This window comes from Mesoplodon mirus, assembly GCF_964341445.2.
Source record: "Mesoplodon mirus genome assembly, chromosome: 15".
Classification (NCBI taxonomy): Eukaryota; Metazoa; Chordata; class Mammalia; order Artiodactyla; family Ziphiidae; genus Mesoplodon; species Mesoplodon mirus.
The window spans coordinates 44377399-44399490 of NC_138991.1; the positions used below are offsets into that span (position 1 = coordinate 44377399).

Sequence of the window (22092 nt, forward strand, 5' to 3'; positions counted from 1 at the left end):
CGGGCTTCAGTAGTTGTGGCACATGGGCTTCAGTAGTTGTGGCTCGTGCGCTCTAGAGCACAGGCTCGGTAGTTGTGGTGCACGGGCTTAGTCGCTCTGCGGCATGTGGGATCTTGCCGGACCAGGGCTCGAACCCGTGTCCCCTGCATCAGTAGGCGGATTCTTAACCACTGCACCACCAGGGAAGTCCCTGGTCAACATATTTTTAAAGAATAGTAATAAAATAAAGATGGTGGTAGTATCTTCCTGTAACCATTTCCTCTCTTCTGTTTTTCTGCATTTTTTCTTTCACCTAAGTGTCCTGCCACAGTCCCTCCAGCCCCTAGTGCTCACCAGGTGTTTGCCTCCACCATTGCTGAGCCCCTGAGGTATCTGTATAAACATATGGTTTCTGTCTCCCTGCTCCTTCTCTTGCTGTATCATTACCAATTCCTTCTTGGTCTTGCAGTTTCCATTTTGCCCCTTCTTCTTAAAACATGCGTGAGATAGTATGGCATAGGGGGAAGGGTCTGGACTGGGGGAGTCTTACGATCCACAGTCTAGTTCTGTTTTTGTTCTTTATCTTGTCACCTTGGGCAGATGACTTGACTTCTGGTTTCTTTATCTGTAAAATGGGAAGAAGAAAGACATCTCTCCGCTTTCCAGGACTGTTGTGAAGATCAAATAGACCTATGCAAATCAAAACAAACCACTTGGAGAGAAGAGTAGTATCATTAGTTTTTTAAAGGAACTTGCCAGGATCTTTAGTGACTAACCAGCCCTGGAATCTGAAAAGTAAAAAATCTGAGTATGGGTACATTTTAAAAATGGGTCCATGAGGGCTCTGCAAAGTTGTATGACTCCAAAAGTGCAGTCAGCCTATTGCCTTTATGACCTTAGCAATCTGTGCCCAGAGAAATTGTCAAAGGCCAGACTGTGGGCAGTGCATAAGGCCTCACAGTGGGGCCTGTAGAGGTGGATGTGAATGGTAGTGTTTCAGGTCCTACAGAGGGTGTATTTGCCCAACTTTTTTTCCAGCTTTGAGCCACACAGTAAATCCTCAATTCAAACGCATGAGAAAGGCATGTATAATTGTAAACTACTTTGACATAGCCATAACACTTGGATTTATATGGTGGCTTTTCTCAAAAGCACCTCCACATGCATCTGATCAGTTATAGTTTTTGGTGAGGGATCTGGTAGGTATTTATTTTCAAAGCAAGGAAGGGCGTCTGGGTGACCTCCTTACTGGAAGCACAGCAAGCCAAAGCCAGGACAAGACTACATCTCCTGGCTGCAAGTCAAGTGCCTGTCCACAAGCTACCCATATTATTTCCACACGGCTTATTGTTTTTTCTGCTTATTCTTCTGGTTCATTTCGTGTTCTGAGGATGGCCCTGCCAGTGGTCCTGATTGAGCTGTAGCAGTCCAGTTCCAGAGCTGCCCTGTGGCTTGTGAGTGGGGTCTGCCACATTTTTTAAGTTTACAGTTTTTCTGTCTCAGACTCAGCCTGGGTACACCACCACCGTCATTGGTAGTTATCTCTTGGACAGATTGCATACATGCCGTTGTAAACTTCTGGATTTCTTTGGCTCAGAAATGGAAGGAAACTGACTCAAGAAGATGATGGTATTATTTCTTTCCATATCTAATTCTGCCATCAAAATATGTGGTTTGATGAAGTAATCACAAGTAAAGCCAAAGAGTTCTTGTAGGTAGCAAGAATTTGAGTAGATATATAAGGGATTGGGGGGCCACAGATGAAACTGAATATGTGTGAGAAGGACTAGATGTTGGAGAATATAGCGCTTGGATTTTGCATGAAATAGAATCTCAAGGCTCTTGAGAAAGTTGATCAGTGCAGTGGTCCAGGCACTAGGACCCTACAAAGACTTGCTCTTTTCTTCTTACTTTGTCCTTATGGACACCTGGTAAGAGGTTGCTATTAGCCTGTTTGACACGTCTACTTTGCAGATGAGCTAAAGCCTGTAAGTCAGTCTTAACGAGCTCATTTTCAATCTGTTATGTAGGAAGACTGCAGGTGTTACTTTCCTAATGTTCAAATGTGTAAACTTGTCACTTTGGAGCCACTGAAACTTAGTTTTGGTTTTGTAATAGCATGTAGTGGAAAGAGCATTGGCTGGGGGTAAAGGGACCTGTTCCTACCCGTGACCTTCAACATATCTCTGGATCTCAGTTTCTTTTTCTCTAAAACAGATTTGAATTGGATGATCTGTAAGAGCTGTCCGCATCACAGTCTCAGACTTTAAAACAGGTGTTCGCTTGGCTTATTTTGTAAATTGGTTTGCCCTGCATAGTACAGTATCTCCTTAATGATGTGTTCCATGGTACCCTTGTCTTGTTAGGTTCAACAGGGCCCAATCGTGAAGACCGAATAAAAGACACCAATTGTGGTTACCAAGAAGCTGAGGGAACCTAGGCTTATGGTTGTAGCATTCTGGTGGATGTAAGCACTGGTGGGTGTGTTTCTAAGGAGTAGTTGCATTAAGTAATTTCATTGTCTGGATTTCTTTTGCACCATAGCCTACTCATGAAGGTTACTTCTCTTGTTTGGATATCTGGACGCTCTTTTTGGACTATCTGACAAGTAAAATTAAAAGCCGTCTGGGAGACAAGGAAGCAGTTCTCAACAGGTAAACCGCAGAAACATTTATAACTAGAAATAAACACTTTTGTCAGTTTTTCTTGTGGCCTAAAGAGACAACCATGCAGTCAGACCTCTTTAGTGAAACTGAGTCATGTAAGCTGTTTAGGTAGTAAAGCCATTGAGCATTTTCTTCTTTCTTCCCCTTAAATATCTCATTTTTTAAAAACACATTTTTCTGATTAAAAAAGTAATATGTATTGTTAATTTTTTCGGTATGATAATGTTTTTATGGTCCCCATCCTCCCCCATGGCCCTTATTTTAGAGATACAACCTGAAGTATTTATTGGATAAAATGATATGATATCTGGGATTTGCTTTAAAATAATTCCCTGGGGATAGAGGGGGAAGTGGGTTGGCCATGTGTTGATAATTGGTGTTGAACTTAGTTGATAGGAACTTGGGGTTCATTATAGCCTCACTCCTTTTGTATGTGCTTGAAAATTTCCCAAATAAAGTAATAAATACTTGTCAGGAAAAAAATATTTATTTTAAAAACTAGCAAAGATAGAAAAATACAAAGGAAAGTTATCTATAATCCCGCAATCCAGAGATAATCATTTTTATACTTCTAATTTTATTTTAAAAAACAGAAAATGAGGAAGTGTTTTTTTCCCACATTTCTCAAGCCCATTTTTTCTTGTTTGCAGGCAGAAAGTATGGTTCCTATACACTGTGGTCATTATATATCTAATTATTTGAAGCTAATATATCTAGAACGCTCAGCACATTACAAATGCTCAGTAAATAGTATTAGTGGTTGATGGTGGAGATAGTGAACGCCCCTCCCCCAGAAATGTGCCAAATGGAGGTGGTGAGGAGACCCCCCCCTCGCAACTGGGGAGAGTTGGACTGAACCTCTAAAACCCTTTCCATTGCTGAGGTTTTATGCATTTTTAAAATTCAAAACAGTATTTGCATTCCAAGTTTAGCATTTGCACTTTCATTCCCAAAACTATTTTTGTGATTGCAAAATAGCTTCCAGCTTGTTATGGTGTCAGGTCACATGTGGTTATGGGTAGTTGATTTGTGTGTCAGAAACCTTCTTACACAACAGTGGATCCTGTTTTTGGTGAATTTGCCAACTGTGAGTAATTGTTTTGTTGAATGAGATTGTTCAAAGAAAAGGCACTTCCGCCAAATTCTCTTTCTTGCATGCTGAGCAGTTGTATCCTTTGGTTCTGGGACTGTGCCTGATTTTGCTATATTTAAGGGGTAGATATTCTTTCACATATCTCAGGCTTGTTGGAAGAATAAACTGAGGACATGATTAATATGAAAATGCTTTTTAAAGCACAGTACAAATGTGCTTTAGGTGTGGAGAATATGGTTCCATTGAGAACATACACACTTGTGCAGACTGTTGCACCAATAGAAGGAGCAGTGGTGCAGTTTAAATTTCTTCTCTGCTTCATGGCAGCAGTGTTGCTTTTGGTCAAATTACATGGTAATCACATTTCCTCTTGCAAAATGAGCATACTAATACTGACACCTCTTTTGCAGAATGGCTAGGATTCAAGGAAATTGTATATAAAATACCTGGCACACTATCGATCATGTATTAGGCACTCAATAAATGGACACAGTAATGACTACACAGTAATAATAAGTAATAGAAGATGTTGCTGTCATTTGACTGAGGTGGTGACGGTGGAGTTAAATGACAGGGTCCCTGGATAGCAAAGACCTTCAGCCCACTTGCAGATGTTATCTTGCCTGCCTAGGCATCTGTCATCTGTTGTCGCAGTTGTCAGTGGTTCTTGCTGACCGCTTTAAACACTAGGGGTGGGATGATTTGGGAAATTGGGATCGACATATATACACTATTGGTACTGTGTATAAAATAGATAACTAATGAGAACCTACTGTGTAGCACAGGGAACTCTATTCAGTGCTCTGTGGTGACCTAAATGAGAAGGAAATCCTTAAAAGAGGGGATATATGTATATGTATATACATTCATGTATATGTATACATATATACAGCTGATTCACTTTGCTGTACAGTATAAACTAACACAATATTGTAAAGCAACTGTACTCCAATTTTAAAAAAAGCACTAGGGATTTTTCTCATTGATCATTTGGTTATTATCCTAAATAAGGCTTTCTAATTTTTCATGACTTTTTTTTTTAAACGTACATGTATAACACTTTTATGCCTTTAAAAAACAAAAAAAACCCAAACCTTCAAAGCTTGTCTGTGGTTTATGCTGTTAAATGGTAACCATCATCTGGGGAACTGCTTGTCAGTCAGACACCCTCTAGTGGTCTAAGGTAGTAGACTACAAAAAAGGGTGTAGTCTGCTGAGGTGTGCAAAGAAAATAGTTGAACTTTAACTTAACATGCTTTTCCTTTCACCTCTTATGCTGTATATTTACACAAGTGTGCACTGAAAAAATTTATTTATTTATTCTTAAAATTTATTTATTAAAAATTATTTATTTAAAAATATATTTATTTTTGGCTGCGTTGGGTCTTCGTTGCTGCACATGGGCTTTCTCTAGTTGCGGCGAGCTGGGGCTCCTCTGTTGCGGTGCGCGGGCTTCTCATTGCGGTGGCTTCTCTTTGCTGCAGAGCATGGGCTCTACGCACGTGGGCTTCAGTAGTTGCAGCATGTGGGCTCAGTATTTGTGGCTCTCGGCCTCCAGAGTGCAGGCTCAGTAGTTGTGGCGCACGGGCTCAGTTGCTCCGCGGCATGTGGGATCTTCCCGGCCCAGGGCTCCAACCCGTGTCCCCTGCATTGGCAGGCGGATTCTTAACCACTGCGCCACCGGGGAAGCCCTGAAAAAATTTTAAATGAAAGTTAAACCACTGCTCTAGGTTATATTAGAGATCCCAATATATTAGAGATACACTGTTTTGCAGAAGCAACTGATAAAGAGCACTGGCTACAGATAATTACCACATTCATTTTAATGAAGAGCATGTAAATGCAATCAAATGTTTTTCAACTGAGAAGATGTATCTGAAAGAAGTTGGGGGGCTTTTGTGGCTTGAGCCAGAATTTCAGAAGCAACTGATCTTGCAGGAAGTAGTCAAGAATGTTTTCTTAGTATCTTAAATGCAAAACGTAGGTGTGGTTAAGTCACAGAGACAGCATTCAGTTCCTGTCCCTTGTGGTTTAAAGGTTTTGCATCATTCATCACAACAAAGTGATAGGCATTGTAGGCTACGAATTTAGAAGCACAAATGTACATGGATTTATTTTTGGTCCTAGGAGCTTGGAAATTGGAGCTCTGCATGTTCCTTGTTCAGTGAGGATGCTCAAGAGTTTCTTGATCAGAACTGGTGGGGACTTAGAGAACTTGAGTCCCAGTGTTAACAGAATAAATGTTCTGTAACATACCCAGTTGAACAAAATTGCTAATGGGGTTTACTGTCCAGGTTTGCCATTGTGAATCTGTGGTGTGGGAAGACCTAAATTTCAGTCTCCTTTTCTCCTCTTTGTACTTTGGGAACGGTTGTTCCTACTTTACAAGTTGTTGAGCAAATTAAATGAACCAGTGTGTGTAAAGTACCTTGGCTGACCGTAGGTGTTCAGTAAATAAGTATTGGTTCTCGTCCCTTTTCTCTCTCACTCCCTTCTCTCTATGCTTGTCAATGTGAAGGGAGACCCCTGTGTAGAAACTTACTTTTACAGGAAGATTAGGAAACCTGAAGTGAGTTAAGCAACCTGAAGTTATTGAGTCATGTCCTGTGAACCCCTTTGTCATGAAAGTACTGGCAAGTGCTGGCCATAGACCTGCCAGGGATTCTGGGTGACATTCAATTGGACTATAAACAAATGTGGGTAAGCGTGAGAAAAATTGTTGCCCTTTTTTTCTGAGTGGGTTTTTCTGCTGAATAGAGAGGAAGTGCCATTGTGACACATGGCATTTTGATACAGTTAATATAAGGTATTAACTAGGGTTGTACCAGGGCTTCAGTAGCTTTCTAGCTCTTGCTACGAGAAATTCATGCTGTTGACTGCCCCAGAGAGCAAGGGAATGGAATCTTAGTTATTTCATTGAGTTGAAAAAGCTATCCAGGACTATGCTTCAGTGCTTCATAGTTATCTGACTTGTAGTTTTGTTTGTTTATTGCCTGCGTGTTTATTCATTTGTTTGTTCTCTTGTTCTTTCATTCATCATATGTTTACAAACACCTACTATGTAGTCACCTTAACATGTATAATTTTATTTAACTCTCAGAAGAAGTTGAGGTGCTTTTGGAATCACGTTTGTGGCTTGAGCCACCCAGGTCTATAGGTTTATTTGCATTGTATATTTAACCATGTAATGCTATAAGTTTCTCTCCGAGCACTGCTTTAGCTTTATCAAATTTTAATATGTTTTATTTTCCTTTCCATTCAATTCAAAATATTTTGTAATTTCTCTTGAGTTCCTCTTTGTTGTTTAATTTCCAAATATTTGGGGATTTTCCATATGTCTCCTCATTATTGTTTTCTAGTTGATTATGATCTGCAAACACATTTTGGGTGATTTCAGTTCTTTTCAATTTGTTAAGGTTTGTTTTATGACCTAGTCTTCTTGGTGATTGTTCACTGTGCACTTGAAAAGAGTGTGCATTCTGCTGTTGTTGGGTGGAGTGTTCTAGATATGTCAGTTAGGTCAGGTTGGTTGATGGTGTTCTACATGTTGTCTTTATCCGGTTTGTTCTATCAGTTACTGAGAGAGAGGTGAATTCTCCCAGGTATAATTGTGGATTTGTCTACATGTGCTTTCAGTTCTATCAGTTTTTGCTTCATTTATTTTGAGACTCTGTTGTTTCACACAAGTTCAGTTTTCCTTTTCAATGTGTCTATTGAGTGTTTGACTGTATCTCTTTATGTGAGTTTTTTAAGTGGTTGCTCTGTATATTAAAATACATATACGGGCTTCCCTGGTGATGCAGTGGTTGAGAGTCCGCCTGCCGATACAGGGGACATGGGTTCGTGCCTCGGTCCGGGAGGATTCCACATGCCGCGGAGTGGCTGGGCCCGTGAGCCATGGCCGCTGAGCCTGCGCGTCCGGAGCCTGTGCTCCGCAACGGGAGAGGCCACAACAGTGAAAGGCCCGCGTACCACACACACACACACAAAAACCATATATATTTAATTTTTCAAGTTAACATACTACCACTTCAAGTGTGATATAGGAACCTCATCACCATATAGATCTTTTTGCCCTCCCTTCTTTGTATTGAGGCTGCCATATATTTTACATCTGTGTACATTGAAAACCCCATCAGACAGTGTTCTGTTTTTGCTTTCATCCAACATTCATATTTTGAAGATCTTAAGAGAAACAATAGAGAAACAGTCGGTTGTATTTACCAAGAGATTTGTCAGTTCTCTTGCTTTCCCTTCATTCTTGAAGTTCCAGGTTTCTTTTTCATTATCCTTTACCTTCTATTTTAATCAGCTCGGGCTGCCATAACAAAATACCACTGGCTGGGTGGCTTAAACAACAGAAATTAATTTTCTTATACTTCTGGAGACTGGAAGTCATGGATCAGGGTGCTGGCAGATTTGGTTTTTGGTGAGGGCTCTCCCTGGCTTGCAGACGCTGCCTTCCCTCTGTGACCTCACATGGCCTCTCTTCTGTGCATGAACAGGGAGTGGGGAGAGTGAGCAGCTCGCTCCTACTTCCTCATGTCTCCTCCTCTTCCTAGAAGTGGATTAAGGCCCGCCCCACCCTTATGATCTCACTTAACTTTTATTAACTTTTTTAGGCCTTGTCTCCAATACAGTCACACTGAGAGGGCTTCAGTGTATGAATTTATCTATCTATCTTTCTACCTATCTATCTATCTATCTAAATAAATTGGGTCTTCGTTGGGTCTTCGCAGCATTGGGTCTTCGTTGCTGCACGCAGGCTTTCTCTAGTTGCGGCGAGTGGGGGCTACTCTTCGTTGCAGTGTGCGGGCTTCTCATTGCGGTGGCTTCTCTTGTTGCGGAGCATGGGCTCTAGGTGCGCAAGCTTCAGTAGTTGCAGCACACAGGCTCAGTAGTTGTGGCACACGGACTTTTAGTTGCTCCACGGCATGTGGGATCTTTCTGGACCAGCAACCGAACCCATGTCCTCTGCATTGGCAGGCGGATTCTTAACCGCTACGCCACCAGGGAAGTCCCTCAACATATGAATTTTGAGCGGACACAGTTCAGTCTAAAACACCTTCCAGCTGAAAGAACCTCATGGAGGATGGTTATAATAGCTGCTTTAAAAATCTTCGATAATTCAACATCTGTGACAATCTGTTGATTTTCTTTCACTTGACAAATGTTCAGTGTCTCCTTTTTTTTGGTATGTCAGTTAATATTTTGTTGTTTGTTTGTGTTTTTTTTAGGCCGCACCGTGCGGCATGCAGGATCTTAGTTCCCCGACCAGGGATTGAATCCGTGCCCCCTGCATTGGGAGCGTGGAGTCTTAACCACTGGACTGCCAGGGAAGTCCCTGTCAATTAATATTTGGATCCCTTTACTTGTTGTTCTACCAGCCTTAGGCATGGCTTCCATCTCCACAGTCACCTTATGGTCAAAGATGGATGCTGAATCTATAGACATCACACCTATGATTCAGGCAGCAGGAATAAGAGGGAGAGGTTAGACAAAAGAAGCTTTCCCAGAGGTCCCACCAAATGACTTCTTTCCATATGTCCTTGACCACTGAGACAACACAGATGATAACTGTGGGAAGCAGCTCCACCACTAGGGCTAGCGGTACAAAGGAAAGAGGTGTTGGGGTCATTAAAATGTCAAATATCAGAGGGACGGCCCCCATGCAGCTAGAGCTCAGATCTCTGAGGAGAGGGTATCACCCAACTGCCACAGGAGCTCAGAGGAGAGGCCTCAGGGAGCTGGGACTTAATCCTTTGAGGAGAAGATGTAACCTGGCTGCTGCTAGCACCTCTGAGAGTTCGTGATGGGGCTGGTTTGGGGAATGTGGAAGCTGGAACCAATTATTACTGCCAGGTGACCATTGTTGGGGTGACACTGGCCAGGACAGCAAGCCCACAGGAAGAATGGGGTCCCTTTGCCCCTCCTTCTGCCTTCCAGTTTTCCTCCAGTGCCCCTGTTGACAAGAGCCTAACAGGCAGAGGAGAAATGTGCTTTGTGTAGTCTGAGTCCCAGCATCACAAAACGTGGAGAGTGGACTGGCACTGAGAGCTGAATAACCAGCGTGGCTGGTTTGCCTTGTGAGTAAGACGAGCTCTGAACTCGTAGAAACATTTCAGGACAGGCAAGCATTCAGGCTACTTGATTTGTTCTTGAAAAGTAGTGGTTTGTTGGCCCTTGTGGTAGCAACTGTCACATAGAACTATGGTGTCTTCTGAGTTAGGTTCTCATCACATGTGGGAAATATCCAAGCCTAGGGCTCCACATGTTTCTTTGAGAAATTATTCTTAGACATAGATCAAAGGGTCATTGTTCCCTTAGGCTTTTTCCATCTCTCCTTTTAGGTTTTAAGTGTTCTTACAAATTGACTAGAATTGAGGTTTTCTGGAGTGGGTGGAGCAGGCTCCAAGCCTGTTGGTGGTTTATGTGTAGAGAGAAGAACATGACATGTTGAGTTAGGGAGCTCTGGGTTCAAACCAGCTAGCTTTGTGACCTTGGGCAGTTTATTTAGCTTCTGTTAACTGTAGTTTCCTCATCAGAAAAGTACCGATAATACCACCTACCTGTCACAGTTGTTAAAAGGACTGAATCATTGAATTAATAGATATTTATATATAGTACTTATAATTCTCAGGGCAACCACTGAGAAAAAAAACTTCAAAAATATTTGGTAAAAGAAATGGCAAGGGAATTAAAATAGCACAGTAGAAAATATCTATTTAACACAAAAGGAGGCAGTACTGGAGGAACTGAGGAAAAAAAGATATAGAGAAAACAAACGGCAGAATGGCAGAAGTAAGTCCTTCCTTATCAGTAATTACATTAAATGTAAAGGATTAACTTCTCCAGTTAAAAAGCAAAGATTGGCAAAATGGCTTAAAAAACATGATCCAACTACATGTTGTTCAAGACACTCACTTGAATTTTAGACACGAATAGGTTTAAAGTAAAAAGATAGAAAAATATATTCCATGCAAACAATAACCAAAAGAGAGCAAGGGTAGCTATACTAATATCAGACAAAACAGATTTAAGACAAAAATTGCTCCCTGAGGCAGAGAAGGACATTATATAATGATAACAGGTTCAATCCATCAAGAAGGTTCCATCCAGTATGTTCTACGCCTGGAACATAGTTAAATAAATAAACAAACACCCCTGCTACTGTTCCACTCTCACATAGCACTTGCAAAACCATAAACTAAGTTTAGTTTAGATGCTTCTTGTGTATGGTGATCCGACACAGACACCATTCCCTTCACAGTACAGGAGGCCTTTTTGAAATCCTAGGCTAAAAGCCTCCTTTCATCTGATGTTGAATTTCTCCCTGCCACATAGGTACGAAGACGCCCTAGTCCTCTTGCTCACGGAGGTGTTGAATCGAATCCAGTTCAGATACAACCAGGCCCAGTTGGAGGAGTTGGATGACGAGACACTGGATGACGATGTAAGCAGCACATCCTAATTGACCTTAATCACTGTCATGCTGTGGTATGAATCGAAATGGAGCCTTGGAACCCATGGCCCTTTGCTCTGGAGATTATTTTTAAGCCAGAGTGGTCTTATGATTTGAGTTATGCATTTGAAATTTGTATCCGACTGGTCTCTTTGGGTTCATTAACTGTAAAAAAAAGTTTTACAGGCATTTACCTATATGGACTAGAGAAGTAAGTAGAGAAAACCATATGTACAGTGAAAAGTGGTTTAGTAAGAACTCTGCATCTACCTCCTGTTTCCCCTGCCTTGCACCCACACTCTGGGCAACAAATAAAAGCTAGCTGGATGCTGGTGGAAATAGTTAAAGAGATACTTAAATGATAAGGCTAGAATGAAAGGATGTCTCTTTTGACTATATATATTTTGTAAACAGATATCTCTTAAAATCAATCTTGAATTTAATGATGCTGGTGTGCCCAACGTTTGTAAGGAAAATGTCTTTAAGGACACAACTCCAGTGTTCCTTTTTCTTAAGCACCATGTATTTAAAAAATTTCAGGTCACTGGTATGACTCTCAAAATAACAGCCACTGTGGTGTGGTCAGGACCTTGAGGGAAGCCATATTTGGGTTCCAAATAGCCTTGTACTTGGAATCAGATGGCCTGGATTTGAATCTCTGCAACCCTGGGTAGGAAGGGGGTAGAGGTCTGGTCACTGAATTTCTCTAAGCTTTAATTTCCTCATCTCCCAAAAGAGGAAGGATATATCTGAACTGACCTGTGTTGACGGTTACATGTGAGGGTAGCACATGTGGATGTACTGACCACGTGCCTGGTGGATAGTAGAGGCTTGGTGAATTTTTTTTTTTTTTTTTTTTTGTGGTACGCGGGCCTCTCACTGTTGGGGCCTCTCCCGTTGCGGAGCACAGGCTCCGGATGGGCAGGCTCAGCGGCCATGGCTCATGGGCCCAGCCGCTCCGCAGCATGTGGGATCCTCCCGGACCAGGGCACAAACCCGTGTCCCCTGCATCGGCAGGCGGACTCCCAACCACTGCGCCACCAGGGAAGCCCGAGGCTTGGTGAATTTTAGTTTCACTTCCTGTTACCTGTTTGATATAGGCCAGTGCATCTCATATTTTAGCCTGGATAAGAATCACTGGGACAGCTTGTTAAATAGACTTTGATTCAGGAGGTCTGGGGTGGGGGCACAGAGTTTGCATTTATGACAAACCACCAGGAGATGCTGATGCTGCCTGTCTGAGGACCATACTTTGCCTTGCACTGGTGTGGTTGGTTATACTTATACATGCTTAGTAACGGGCTGTCTCAGAAGGTAATGAACCAATTCCTATAGCTGGGATGACGTAAAGGGGACTTGAGCATTTCACAGTTGGCTTTTTAAAAATATCTTATTCCTATGACAGTAGGGAGAAAAGTAGGTCATTCTATGTGGATCATTTGCTTTTTGAGGAAATAGCTTCTTGTGAAATTAATTCATTGGATTAAAAAAATTTTTTTAGCTTAGCCTTTTTAAAGTACCAAATAACCTGGTTCCATCATTTGCTATTTCTTCACATATTTATGTCTGAGAGTGGACTTGAGGTTGAGGACAGGTTGGCAGGGAAGATGATGAGACTCTGCCTGTCTGGGAGAGCTGATCCTTCTGTGTTTGCCCCGCAGCAGCAGACAGAGTGGCAGCGGTACTTACGCCAAAGCTTGGAGGTAGTGGCCAAAGTGATGGAGCTCCTTCCCACACACGCCTTCTCAACACTGGTAACTCACCACTTGGAGGGGAACGAAGAGCCTAATTATTTCCCTGCATATAGCACGAGTAGTAAGGCTTTTTTGCTCACCAGTATTATAAAATGTATGTATTTTAAACAGAATAATAATTACCATAACTGACCCTCAAATTTAAAAATGTTAACATGTCCCCCAGATATTTTAAAATCAACATTTGGAAGCTCTGTTTTTCTTTCCTAAACTCTTGGGTGTAATATGAATTTTACTAATGCTTTCATCAGTAGCTCAGAAGTGGCTAAGCCAAGTGGAAGATATATTTATAAAAATTACATTGTTGAAAAGTTAGCTTTTGTAAAGCTCACTCTTGACAAATTATTTGCTGGGTACTCTCTGCCTGTGTTTATGTGCTAGAATCCTTAGTCATAAGGACTGATTTCATTTACTAAGTGGTGTTTGTTATTTGAGGAGATTTCATTAAGTCCATCTCTCCTCTAGAGGCAGGATAATTTATTAGGGTCAGCTTTGCATTGCACAGCCCAGCTATATCTTGTATTCTCTTATGGAGAGTGCCATTTTATATTTTGCCATCTGCCTTTCTTTGGGGCCTGTCGTATTAACATCTTAATTTTATCTTAATGGTGAGTTAGCAGCTTTAGAAAGAAAAGGTAGAGCTCTGGTTATGAAGGTCCTGTCTGCTAAATGAGTATGGCAAACTGACTCCAAATAATTTGGCTGTCTTTTCACTCTGCCATGCACTTTAATAAGGCATATCTGCTATTGCTTTCAAAGGCAGGGTTTTCCTTGGACTTGAAGGGAGGTGGGCCCTGTCTCAGAGCTCTAGAAGGTGTAGATCATTTGGGGGCTGGATGTCCTCTTTTAAGAACATAATAGTCATAATAATCACACCCAGCATCCAGTGCTTTGTTTAGAAAAAGTATCAAACTGGTGTGTTATTTTCTTTCTTATTCCAAATATTAACTGGTGGTTTCAATTGTAGAAATTGTCGGGGGTGGGAGGTGCTGAAGGGTGCCACCTCTTCTTGGCTGCATATAAAGCTTCCCAGAGAAAAGTTTTTTATCCTGTTCCTCCCCACCATAGGTACTTCTTTCACTGTTGAAATGCTGTTACAATTCACATTTATGGTGGGTTTTTTTGTTTGTTTTTTAGTTTTTAAATCTTTGTTTCTTTGTTTTCAGTTTCCAGTTCTTCAGGACAATTTAGAAGTTTATCTGGGGTTACAGCAGTTTATAGTTACTTCAGCGTCAGGTAAACTGGCTTTTATTTTCTAATTTAATGTTCAGAAAAAATTGGACTGATATTTAATTACTGCCTTCTGTGTTGTCAGAACATGCTTTCTCCACTGCCCCCTCCCTACTGCTCCCTCTCTCTCCATTTCTAAACAGGGAAAATTAAACACACACACACACACACACACACACACAAAATCATGATTAAAAAGGAGCTTTGGGGCCTCCCTGGTGGCGCAAGTGGTTGAGAGTCCGCCTGCCGATGCAGGGGATACGGGTTCGTGCCCCGGTCTGGGAGGATCCCATGTGCCGCGGAGCGGCTGGGCCCGTGGGCCATGGCCGCTGGGCCTGCGCGTCCGGAGCCTGTGCTCCGCAACGGGGGAGGCCACGGCAGTGAGAGGCCCGCATACCGCAAAAAGAAAAAAAAAAAAAAAAAAAAAAGGAGCTTTGGGGGAGGTAAGAGATGAGGCTGTGATGGCATATTCCAAAGAAGCGTCTCAGTGAGAGAAAGGAAGCTGGAGCAAAGAGGTAGGACTTTTGAAAAACTCTAGTGATTAGAATATTTCTCTGTGTCCTTTAAGCCAGCTAGTACACTAGAAAAAAATGGCCTTGGACTTTCCTGCGACGGGTTTGTTCTTCTCTGGTTTTTAGAATCAGGAGGACATGGGAGCAACTCTGCAGCAGGTGGACTGGTAGAGCTCACCCTGGGGGATTGTTAGCTCTCCTGTGTCAACAGCCCTGACTGTAGCCAGTTGGAAAGATTTTGGCCTGCTGTTGGCAGGTTTCACCAGCTTGGGGTTTAGGGTTAGCATTTTTTGGTTATTTTGTTAATAATAATGATAAAATAATAGCTTCTATTTGTAGAACACACATTGCATGCCAGGCACCATGTTATTTGCTTATGTTATTTAATTCTCTCAACTGGCCTGTGAGGTGTAAGTACTAATAATAGTTCTCCTGTTTTACAGAAGAGGAAATTAATGTTCAGAGATGTTAGTTTACCCAAGGTCACGTGGCTTGTTGGTGCTAGTACCAAGATGGTGTAATAGGGAATGATAAAAAGTTGAATTAACCAAAATCTGACATTCATTCTGCCAGCTGAAAACACACACGCGTCTGCACACACACACACACACACACACACACACACACACGTCATTTCACACTGCTCTTCCTCACAGTTTTCCTTACAGGAGTTATGCCTGGCCCTGGCCGGGCTCCCCTGTCTTGTGTAACTCTTGTTTCAGCCTGGCACAGAGCTGTCCAGGGTGTAGCCCATTGCCTGGATGAGCTTGTTATTTGTGGCAGAGCCTCCCCAAGAGGCTCTTTCTGCCCTTCTTGGTGGCCTGTGACGGCTTGTTTCCATGACTATATTAGCTTCTAAATAATCCGCTGGGCCCCAGGAGGTTGATGGGGCTTGGCATGCCCCAGCTTTAGGCCCTGATTGTGTAGATAGGGTAAGAACGGCTTATGCAGAACTTTGAAGAGACCACTTTTCAAAGCAAATGCGCCTGTAAAATGCTGTCAGCATTTATGGACATATGACTGTGTACAAATGCTACAGATGTTTCCAGAATCCATTCTTGGGAAAAATCATACTGTGCTGATCTCTCCCTCAGGGCCACTATTCAAATTAGAATATACTCAGGACCCTAAAGACATTCTTGATCTTAAAAAAAAAAGGCGAGCGTGTATTCCTTTCCCCCAAAATTGACCTCTAAAGTCAGTGTTAGTAGCTGACTATTTTTACATTACATTGAGTCGGTCTGCAGGTGAAAATCTGCAGTGATTCTTAAGTCCTTTTTCTGAGACATAATTGATAACTTAGAGCTTCTTATCTGAGAAGGATAATCTGAATGATTTTTCCCTAAATGAAATATCATATGCCTGCTCTCATTGCCGCCCATTTACTGGCAATTTCACAGCGCACTTGGCTCTTCCAGGTCATTTCTAAACCTCATCCCTAGCACTGATCATATACTCCAGTGGCAGAACCTCTCAGGCCAGAGAAATCCTTATTTCCTGTTTTAAAATGAGCTCTCTTATCCATGACAAAGCAAAAGCCAAGTTTCCAATGCAAAGGCTATTAAAAAATGGAAACTCTGAGTACGTTTTGTTCCTTGGTTCCCATGGTCATTTACCCCTCATATAACCTCCATGCTATATTAGTCAGCCTTACTGCCTCTTACCAGAAACTACGTTCTCTTTCCCCTGATGGGTTATGGCCCATTCCTTTCATCTGCATTGACCTTCTCCTGGCCTGAATTCCAGAGCCTGTGAGATGGGAGTCTTACTCTTTACTCTGCTTCTGCTGATCCTCCTGCTTCCACTTCCTCAGTAAAGTCCAAGGCAAAACATGCTGCCCCTGTGGTAGGTACATCAATCACTGTGCCTCCCTTACCCCTGGGAGTCATCCTTTGCCCTCGCTGTTTGTCCCTTTTGTGGTTTGAGAAATCCTTAAAGCCCTGTTGTGCCCCTAGTGCTGCATTTCTGTCCTTATGTGGCCCTCAGGTATCCATTTTGTAGGTGATTGGCTTCTGCCACTCCTCACTGAGATCTTCCCTCATTGGGGCAATATTTCTGCTCTCAGCAGCCCTGTTAATTTTTCTGTTTAGCTGTGCAAACTTCCCTGCCTAAGAGATTGCTCCCGCTACAATATATAGATTTTTGCACTTAAATTCTTTGTTCTGCTTAGGTTTGTTTATGACTTGTTTGTTCTCTCAGAGTGGAATACCTTAAATGCTAATTTTTATACCTTTATCTCCCAGCCTTCCCCCGCCCAAAAAAAAAAAAAAAGAAAAGAAAAGAAAGACCGAATTATATTTAACATTAAGATGTTTCTTTCCAGGGCAGTGATTTGCCAGTGAGCTGTTCTTTGGATGTGGCTTAGGTACATCTAGACAGCTGCAGGGTGACTTGCTTTCTGTAAGATAGGACTTCAGTGTGGCCATGATATTTTCTATCTCTGAAACCTGTACCTAGCAGTGTTCTCCCCTGCCGGCTCCACTTTGCGGATGTTCTATGCTGTTGACTGGAGGAGGGAGGGAACTAAGCCTTAGCCAAATAGAAGAAAATGTGGGTTGATCTGAACAGCTTTTCACAGTGGGAACTCTAGCCTGCCCCCTCAGGTTGAGGTGTGGTACCTTGCATGATTTTTTGGTGGTGGTGGTGGTAGTATGTGGTTTCCAGGCTGGGGGCAGGGGCTGGAGACTGATTTAGGGTACTTACTGCCTGTATGTTTGTCTGCCTTGCAGATGGAGCAGGGAAGAGCCAACTGCCATTTTGATTAATATGAACCTTGGATGGCACATATGTATTAAGTTGAATTATATGGAATTGCAGTTTTGTTAGGTCGGAAACGGTCAAATATCAGCAATTTCATATGGTTCAAACTAATAGTTTAAGACACACATAGCAATTGCGAGCTGTTTTTCATTTTAGGTACTGCTTTTTGTCAGACAAATTAGGGTAGGTTTAGAGGGGAGTGATCAGGATGGCAAGGATTCTTGAGGGAGGGTGACACAGAAAATGGAAGGGGCCCAGGGGTGTATTTCAGCCAAGAGGAGACTGGCAAGAGTGTGACCCCTCTCTCCATATCTCCCCAAGACTGTCATGTGTCAGCAGGCTTAGGCTTGTTTCTCTCCCCTCAAAGGGTGGGACCAGGGGTAATAAGGAGCAATTATAGGGAGACCCCTGTGTTTTTGACCAAGCTGTCCAGAGATGGAAGACTCCCTCAAGAGGCATTGGGCTCTCTAGTATTCAGTTGAGGTGTCCAGGAAGAGGCTGGAGGGGCGAGGCTGGAGGGGCAAGGCTGGGGGAAGGCCGTGCTTCAGATGTATGCGTGGATGCAGGGGCCAAAGGGGAAGGGGGGCAGGCCTGGTCACCCTGATTTTTAAGCTGTCTTATGACCATCTACTAGGGAAACATGATTTAGGGTGGTGTTTTGGTTTGGTTTTTAAAAGAGAAACACAGACTGTTTTCCTTCATGCTTAAAATATTTAAGAACCTAGTTCTTAGGTTGTACCTAAGGGTACCGAGTTCTTGGTATTTAGTACAGTGAATAAGTTGAAACCGGCTCGTCAGGGTAGAGGTCGGTGGGAGACGGGGTGGAAGATGAGGATGGGTGCGTGCAGGGAGAGTGAGGGGCCACTGATGCGGATTCGAAACCCGTCCACGTTGCTCTCTGAAAGAAGAGCTGGCCTCATCTCTTTTGAAGCCTGTACCACCACCACATCCAGTTCCAGGGTATGTTTTTCTTAAGGGTTTATTTCCCACAGAGCCCTAAGGCTTGGTTGGTGTGCATACAGGTGGAACAACAGGTTTTCGTTTACTCTGGGCTTCGGTTACATAGCAGTAACCCTGAACATCCTTGACATTCAGAAGGTGTGTAACTGTGGCACTTTTGTTAACTGGGAGAGGAGAGGAGAGAGGCATTTTTCCCTCTCATGTGACCAAGCGCGACCAGAACCACTTCTTGGTTCTGTGTGTTCTGTGGACTCCTCTGGCTGGCAGTGTGGGATGCTCACCCTCCTGCTCTGACTAGGGGAGCTGGCCCACCCTCCTTCGACGCCCACCCAGCGGCCTTGGCAGGGCTGCCTGAGGCTGAGAAGCCCACTCCATGTTTCTGCACTGAGGCTCTGCTCTCCACGGGGCGTGTTGCAAGCGGACAGGTGATCGGGCAGGTCAGGGCGGGCTTTGTCACTGGCTCTCTCCTTGAGTTGCCCCTTCCTTTTGTTCTTCTGCTCCTTGGGGTGTGACCCACTGTAAGAACACCCTGGTCACAGTGTCCCCTTTTCCAGTCTCCTGTCCTTCCTTTGGGGCTGTCACAGGCTCTCTTCCAGCCTCAGCACTTGGAAGTCGGTGTAGGAGCTGAGGCATCGAACTTGCTGCTTCACCCCCAGTCTCTTAGGTGTCATCCTTCCTTTTTCTTCTCCACCGGTGTCGCTTATCCATATTCACGTTTACATAGTAAAGTGAATGCTCCCAAGGGCAGTATGAGAAAATTCAGGCCCCCAGGACTCTCTCTCCTGCTCTAGTTAGCTCTCTGTTCTGTGTGTCAAATTCAGTCGTACATCTGTGGTCACTCATTCTGTACCAGGTGCCGTGCTGGCTGCTGGGCAGAGCCCCTCACCATGAAGGAGTTAACAGTCAGTGAGGAGACAGACTTATAAATCAGTAGTTTATCTCCTTACATGCACGGAGTGCCCTGGGGGGATGTAGGAGGGGAAGTGAGTTCCCCCTGTTGGGGGAGTGGGGAGGGAAGGCTTTCCAGGAGAGGCGATACTTAGGTGAGCCTGCAGGCTATATGAGGGCCGTGAGGTGTGCGTGGCCAGAGAGTGACATGGGGACTCCAGGCAGAGACCCCAGCTTGTGCAGAGGTGCAGAGACGAGGCACCAGGGGGTCATCAGTGGGTCCAGGTGATAGAGTGGGATCGGAGGAGGAGGTGAAGTCACAGAGACCTCAGCTGAAGCTGGGGAGGTTGGGATTTTCCCTTTTGGCCAGAGGGAGCCCCAGAAGGGTTTGGCACCTTGCCTGCTGGAGCTTTGTGCTTAGATCTGGGTTCTAGGAAGATGCCATGGAGCGCCATGGGGTTGGGGGGACGTTCCTGCCTCCAGCAGAGTAAAATCCTGAAGTGGCAGTGGCAGGAGAAGGTTTTTAAAAGTATTTAGGGAGTGGATGCATTGCAGGTGCCCTATGACAGTGATCTTACTGTTGCTGCCCCTCCCTCCCTCCTCCTGGATGCAGGAGGAGGACTTGGTCAGACGGAGAGCGCTTTCTCTGGCTTGGCAATAATTAATACATTTTGTAGACCTGTGTGGGGAGAGGGGTCCAAAGGGCAAGGAGGTGGCTGAATTGAGGATGCTGCTGTCCTTCATCTTTGTTTCCTCCTTGCTCAACTTGAAGAAATGTTGAAGGAAAGTTTCAGGCCTTAGAAAATCACTAGCTCTGTGTTATTCATTATTAATTACAAACACTGAATAATGTTTTATAGTTTATAGGGTTTTTACACATTCTAATTCAGCCCTTACTATAGTGAATTAGATAGTAGTGCTTGTTTCCATTTTAAAGATGAAGAAACCGAGACTTAGAGGGCTCTCTGAGGCACAGAGCTTGCACGTGGCAGGGAACCTGTGTCTTCTGAATCCCAAGTCCTGTGCCTTTGGTCCATACGGTGCTACCTGCGAACTGGGGTGGAGTGCTGAGTGCACCCTGTTCTTTGAACCCTGTCAGCCCATGGAGACTCCATTCTGCACCAGGGCCATTTGCAGAAAGCCCGCAGAGTCGCATAGACTTAGCTTAGGAGTCTAGCTCTGCCCTGGAAATACGACCCATGTTAGGCAAGTTACTGGGCCCCCCTGCGTGTGTTTCCTTGCATGTAAAATTGGCAGTGTCATCCCTCACAGGGTCAAGAGGAATCCAGTCATGGATCAGATCGGTCCATGTGAGCATGGCCCGGGCTATCTGTTGTCTCTGTTTCTCCCCCTGGCCTTGGGATGCATGTAGGTGGAGCCTGCCCAGTTTCCCTGCTTGGTACTGGGAAGCAGCCTGTGGGTTGCTATGTTTCAAAAATTGGTTTTGCTGAATATAGCGTGCCTGGATGTGCAGTTATCTGTAGTGGTCATTAAAGCATGTTCTTCGTGTTGAAAAACCATCTGAAGTGTTATGTTCCAGGACACAGGTTGAACATCACAGCAGAGAATGACTGCCGGCGGCTGCACTGTTCCCTGCGAGACCTGAGCTCCCTCCTGCAGGCTGTGGGCCGTCTAGCCGAGTACTTCATTGGGGACGTGTTCGTCGTGCGCTTCAGCGACGCCCTCACGGTGGTGGAGAGGTGGGTGGGCAGTTACAGCATGGAGCTCAGCTTACCTGCTTGTGTGAGGAACAGCTGTTGCCAGGCAGCTCTCCTCTGGCGCCAGGTGAATTGAGGCTCTGCCACATACAGGGGAGTGTGGAGCAGTCACTGACCCTCTCTGAACTTCAGGTCCCTCATCTGTAAAATGGAGTGGACATAGTATCCTGTAGGTTTATTGTGAGAATTACATGAGGTAAGGCACTGAGCACAGGGCCTAGTATGTAGCAAACAGTAAATATAAGCTGTTATTTCATAGAAGATCTTATATTTAAAGACAGGAGTAACCTCAGAAGAAACCAGGTGAGGTCATAAAGAGACATGAAGAAAGCCGTATTAATAAAAGGACAAACAAGTAGGCAGTAGGCACTATCCGAGTAGGCAGCCAGGCGCCAGAGGTGGGAGCTTTTCTGGTCCTTTTAGAATGGGACTGTTTTTTCCAGTCCTCTTAGGGTCCTGAGGATTTGAAGCTGGGCAGCCTCCAAGCCTGACCTGAGGGGTGGATCCCAGCCTTCCCACCACCAAGCTCCTTTTACTACTTCTTCCTTGAGGGTCCCCCACAGGGTTTACAGCTGCATTTGTTGAAGACCATTTCCTACTATCTAGTCTGCCCCCTCCCTTCTCATGAACTCATACATTTAAAAAGTCATATGCTTAAAATAAAAGTGACAGGAGATTTTCAGATCGTTTCAAGGTAACCAGTGAGTTGATTCGATCAAAACTGGGTGGGTGTGGGTCCAGCCGAAAGTTGAGAGACACCTGGTGCTTTCATTTACCCAGTAGCTGTATCGTTGGGAACACATGAGGGGTAGCTGGGGCTCAGGCCTAATTACTTGCATGCCAGATTTTTCTTTAACTGTTACCCTTAGCCTAAAAGCAGCAATAACTAAGAATTTTAAATAAATCTTGAAAAGCCAGATTAATATTAATAATAAAACCAGCATACAGTAGTAGGAAATTTTCAAAAGTAATTTTGTACATTTTCTTTCATTCTATACTTTGAGGGACAGGTATTGTCATTTTATCTGAGTAAATTCTGGCCCAGAGAGGGTGAGTGCCTTACCTCAGGT

The 22092-nt window shown here is 43.8% G+C and overlaps 1 protein-coding gene across 2 annotated transcripts in view; it reads left to right on the top strand.

The window, feature by feature from the left end:
* XPO6 (exportin 6) overlaps positions 1 to 22092 on the top strand; it is a 108887-nt gene that overhangs the window by 63267 nt on the left and 23528 nt on the right. The window contains exons 9-13 of one of the 2 annotated variants that reach the window (XM_082600494.1): positions 2524 to 2633; positions 11083 to 11191; positions 12865 to 12954; positions 14121 to 14190; positions 20845 to 21004. In XM_082600494.1, the coding sequence (XP_082456620.1) occupies positions 2524 to 2633; positions 11083 to 11191; positions 12865 to 12954; positions 14121 to 14190; positions 20845 to 21004 (539 nt within the window). Of the gene's footprint in view, positions 1 to 2523; positions 2634 to 11082; positions 11192 to 12861; positions 12955 to 14120; positions 14191 to 20844; positions 21005 to 22092 lie in introns of both variants that reach the window. The other variant, XM_082600493.1, reaches the window with a different exon arrangement.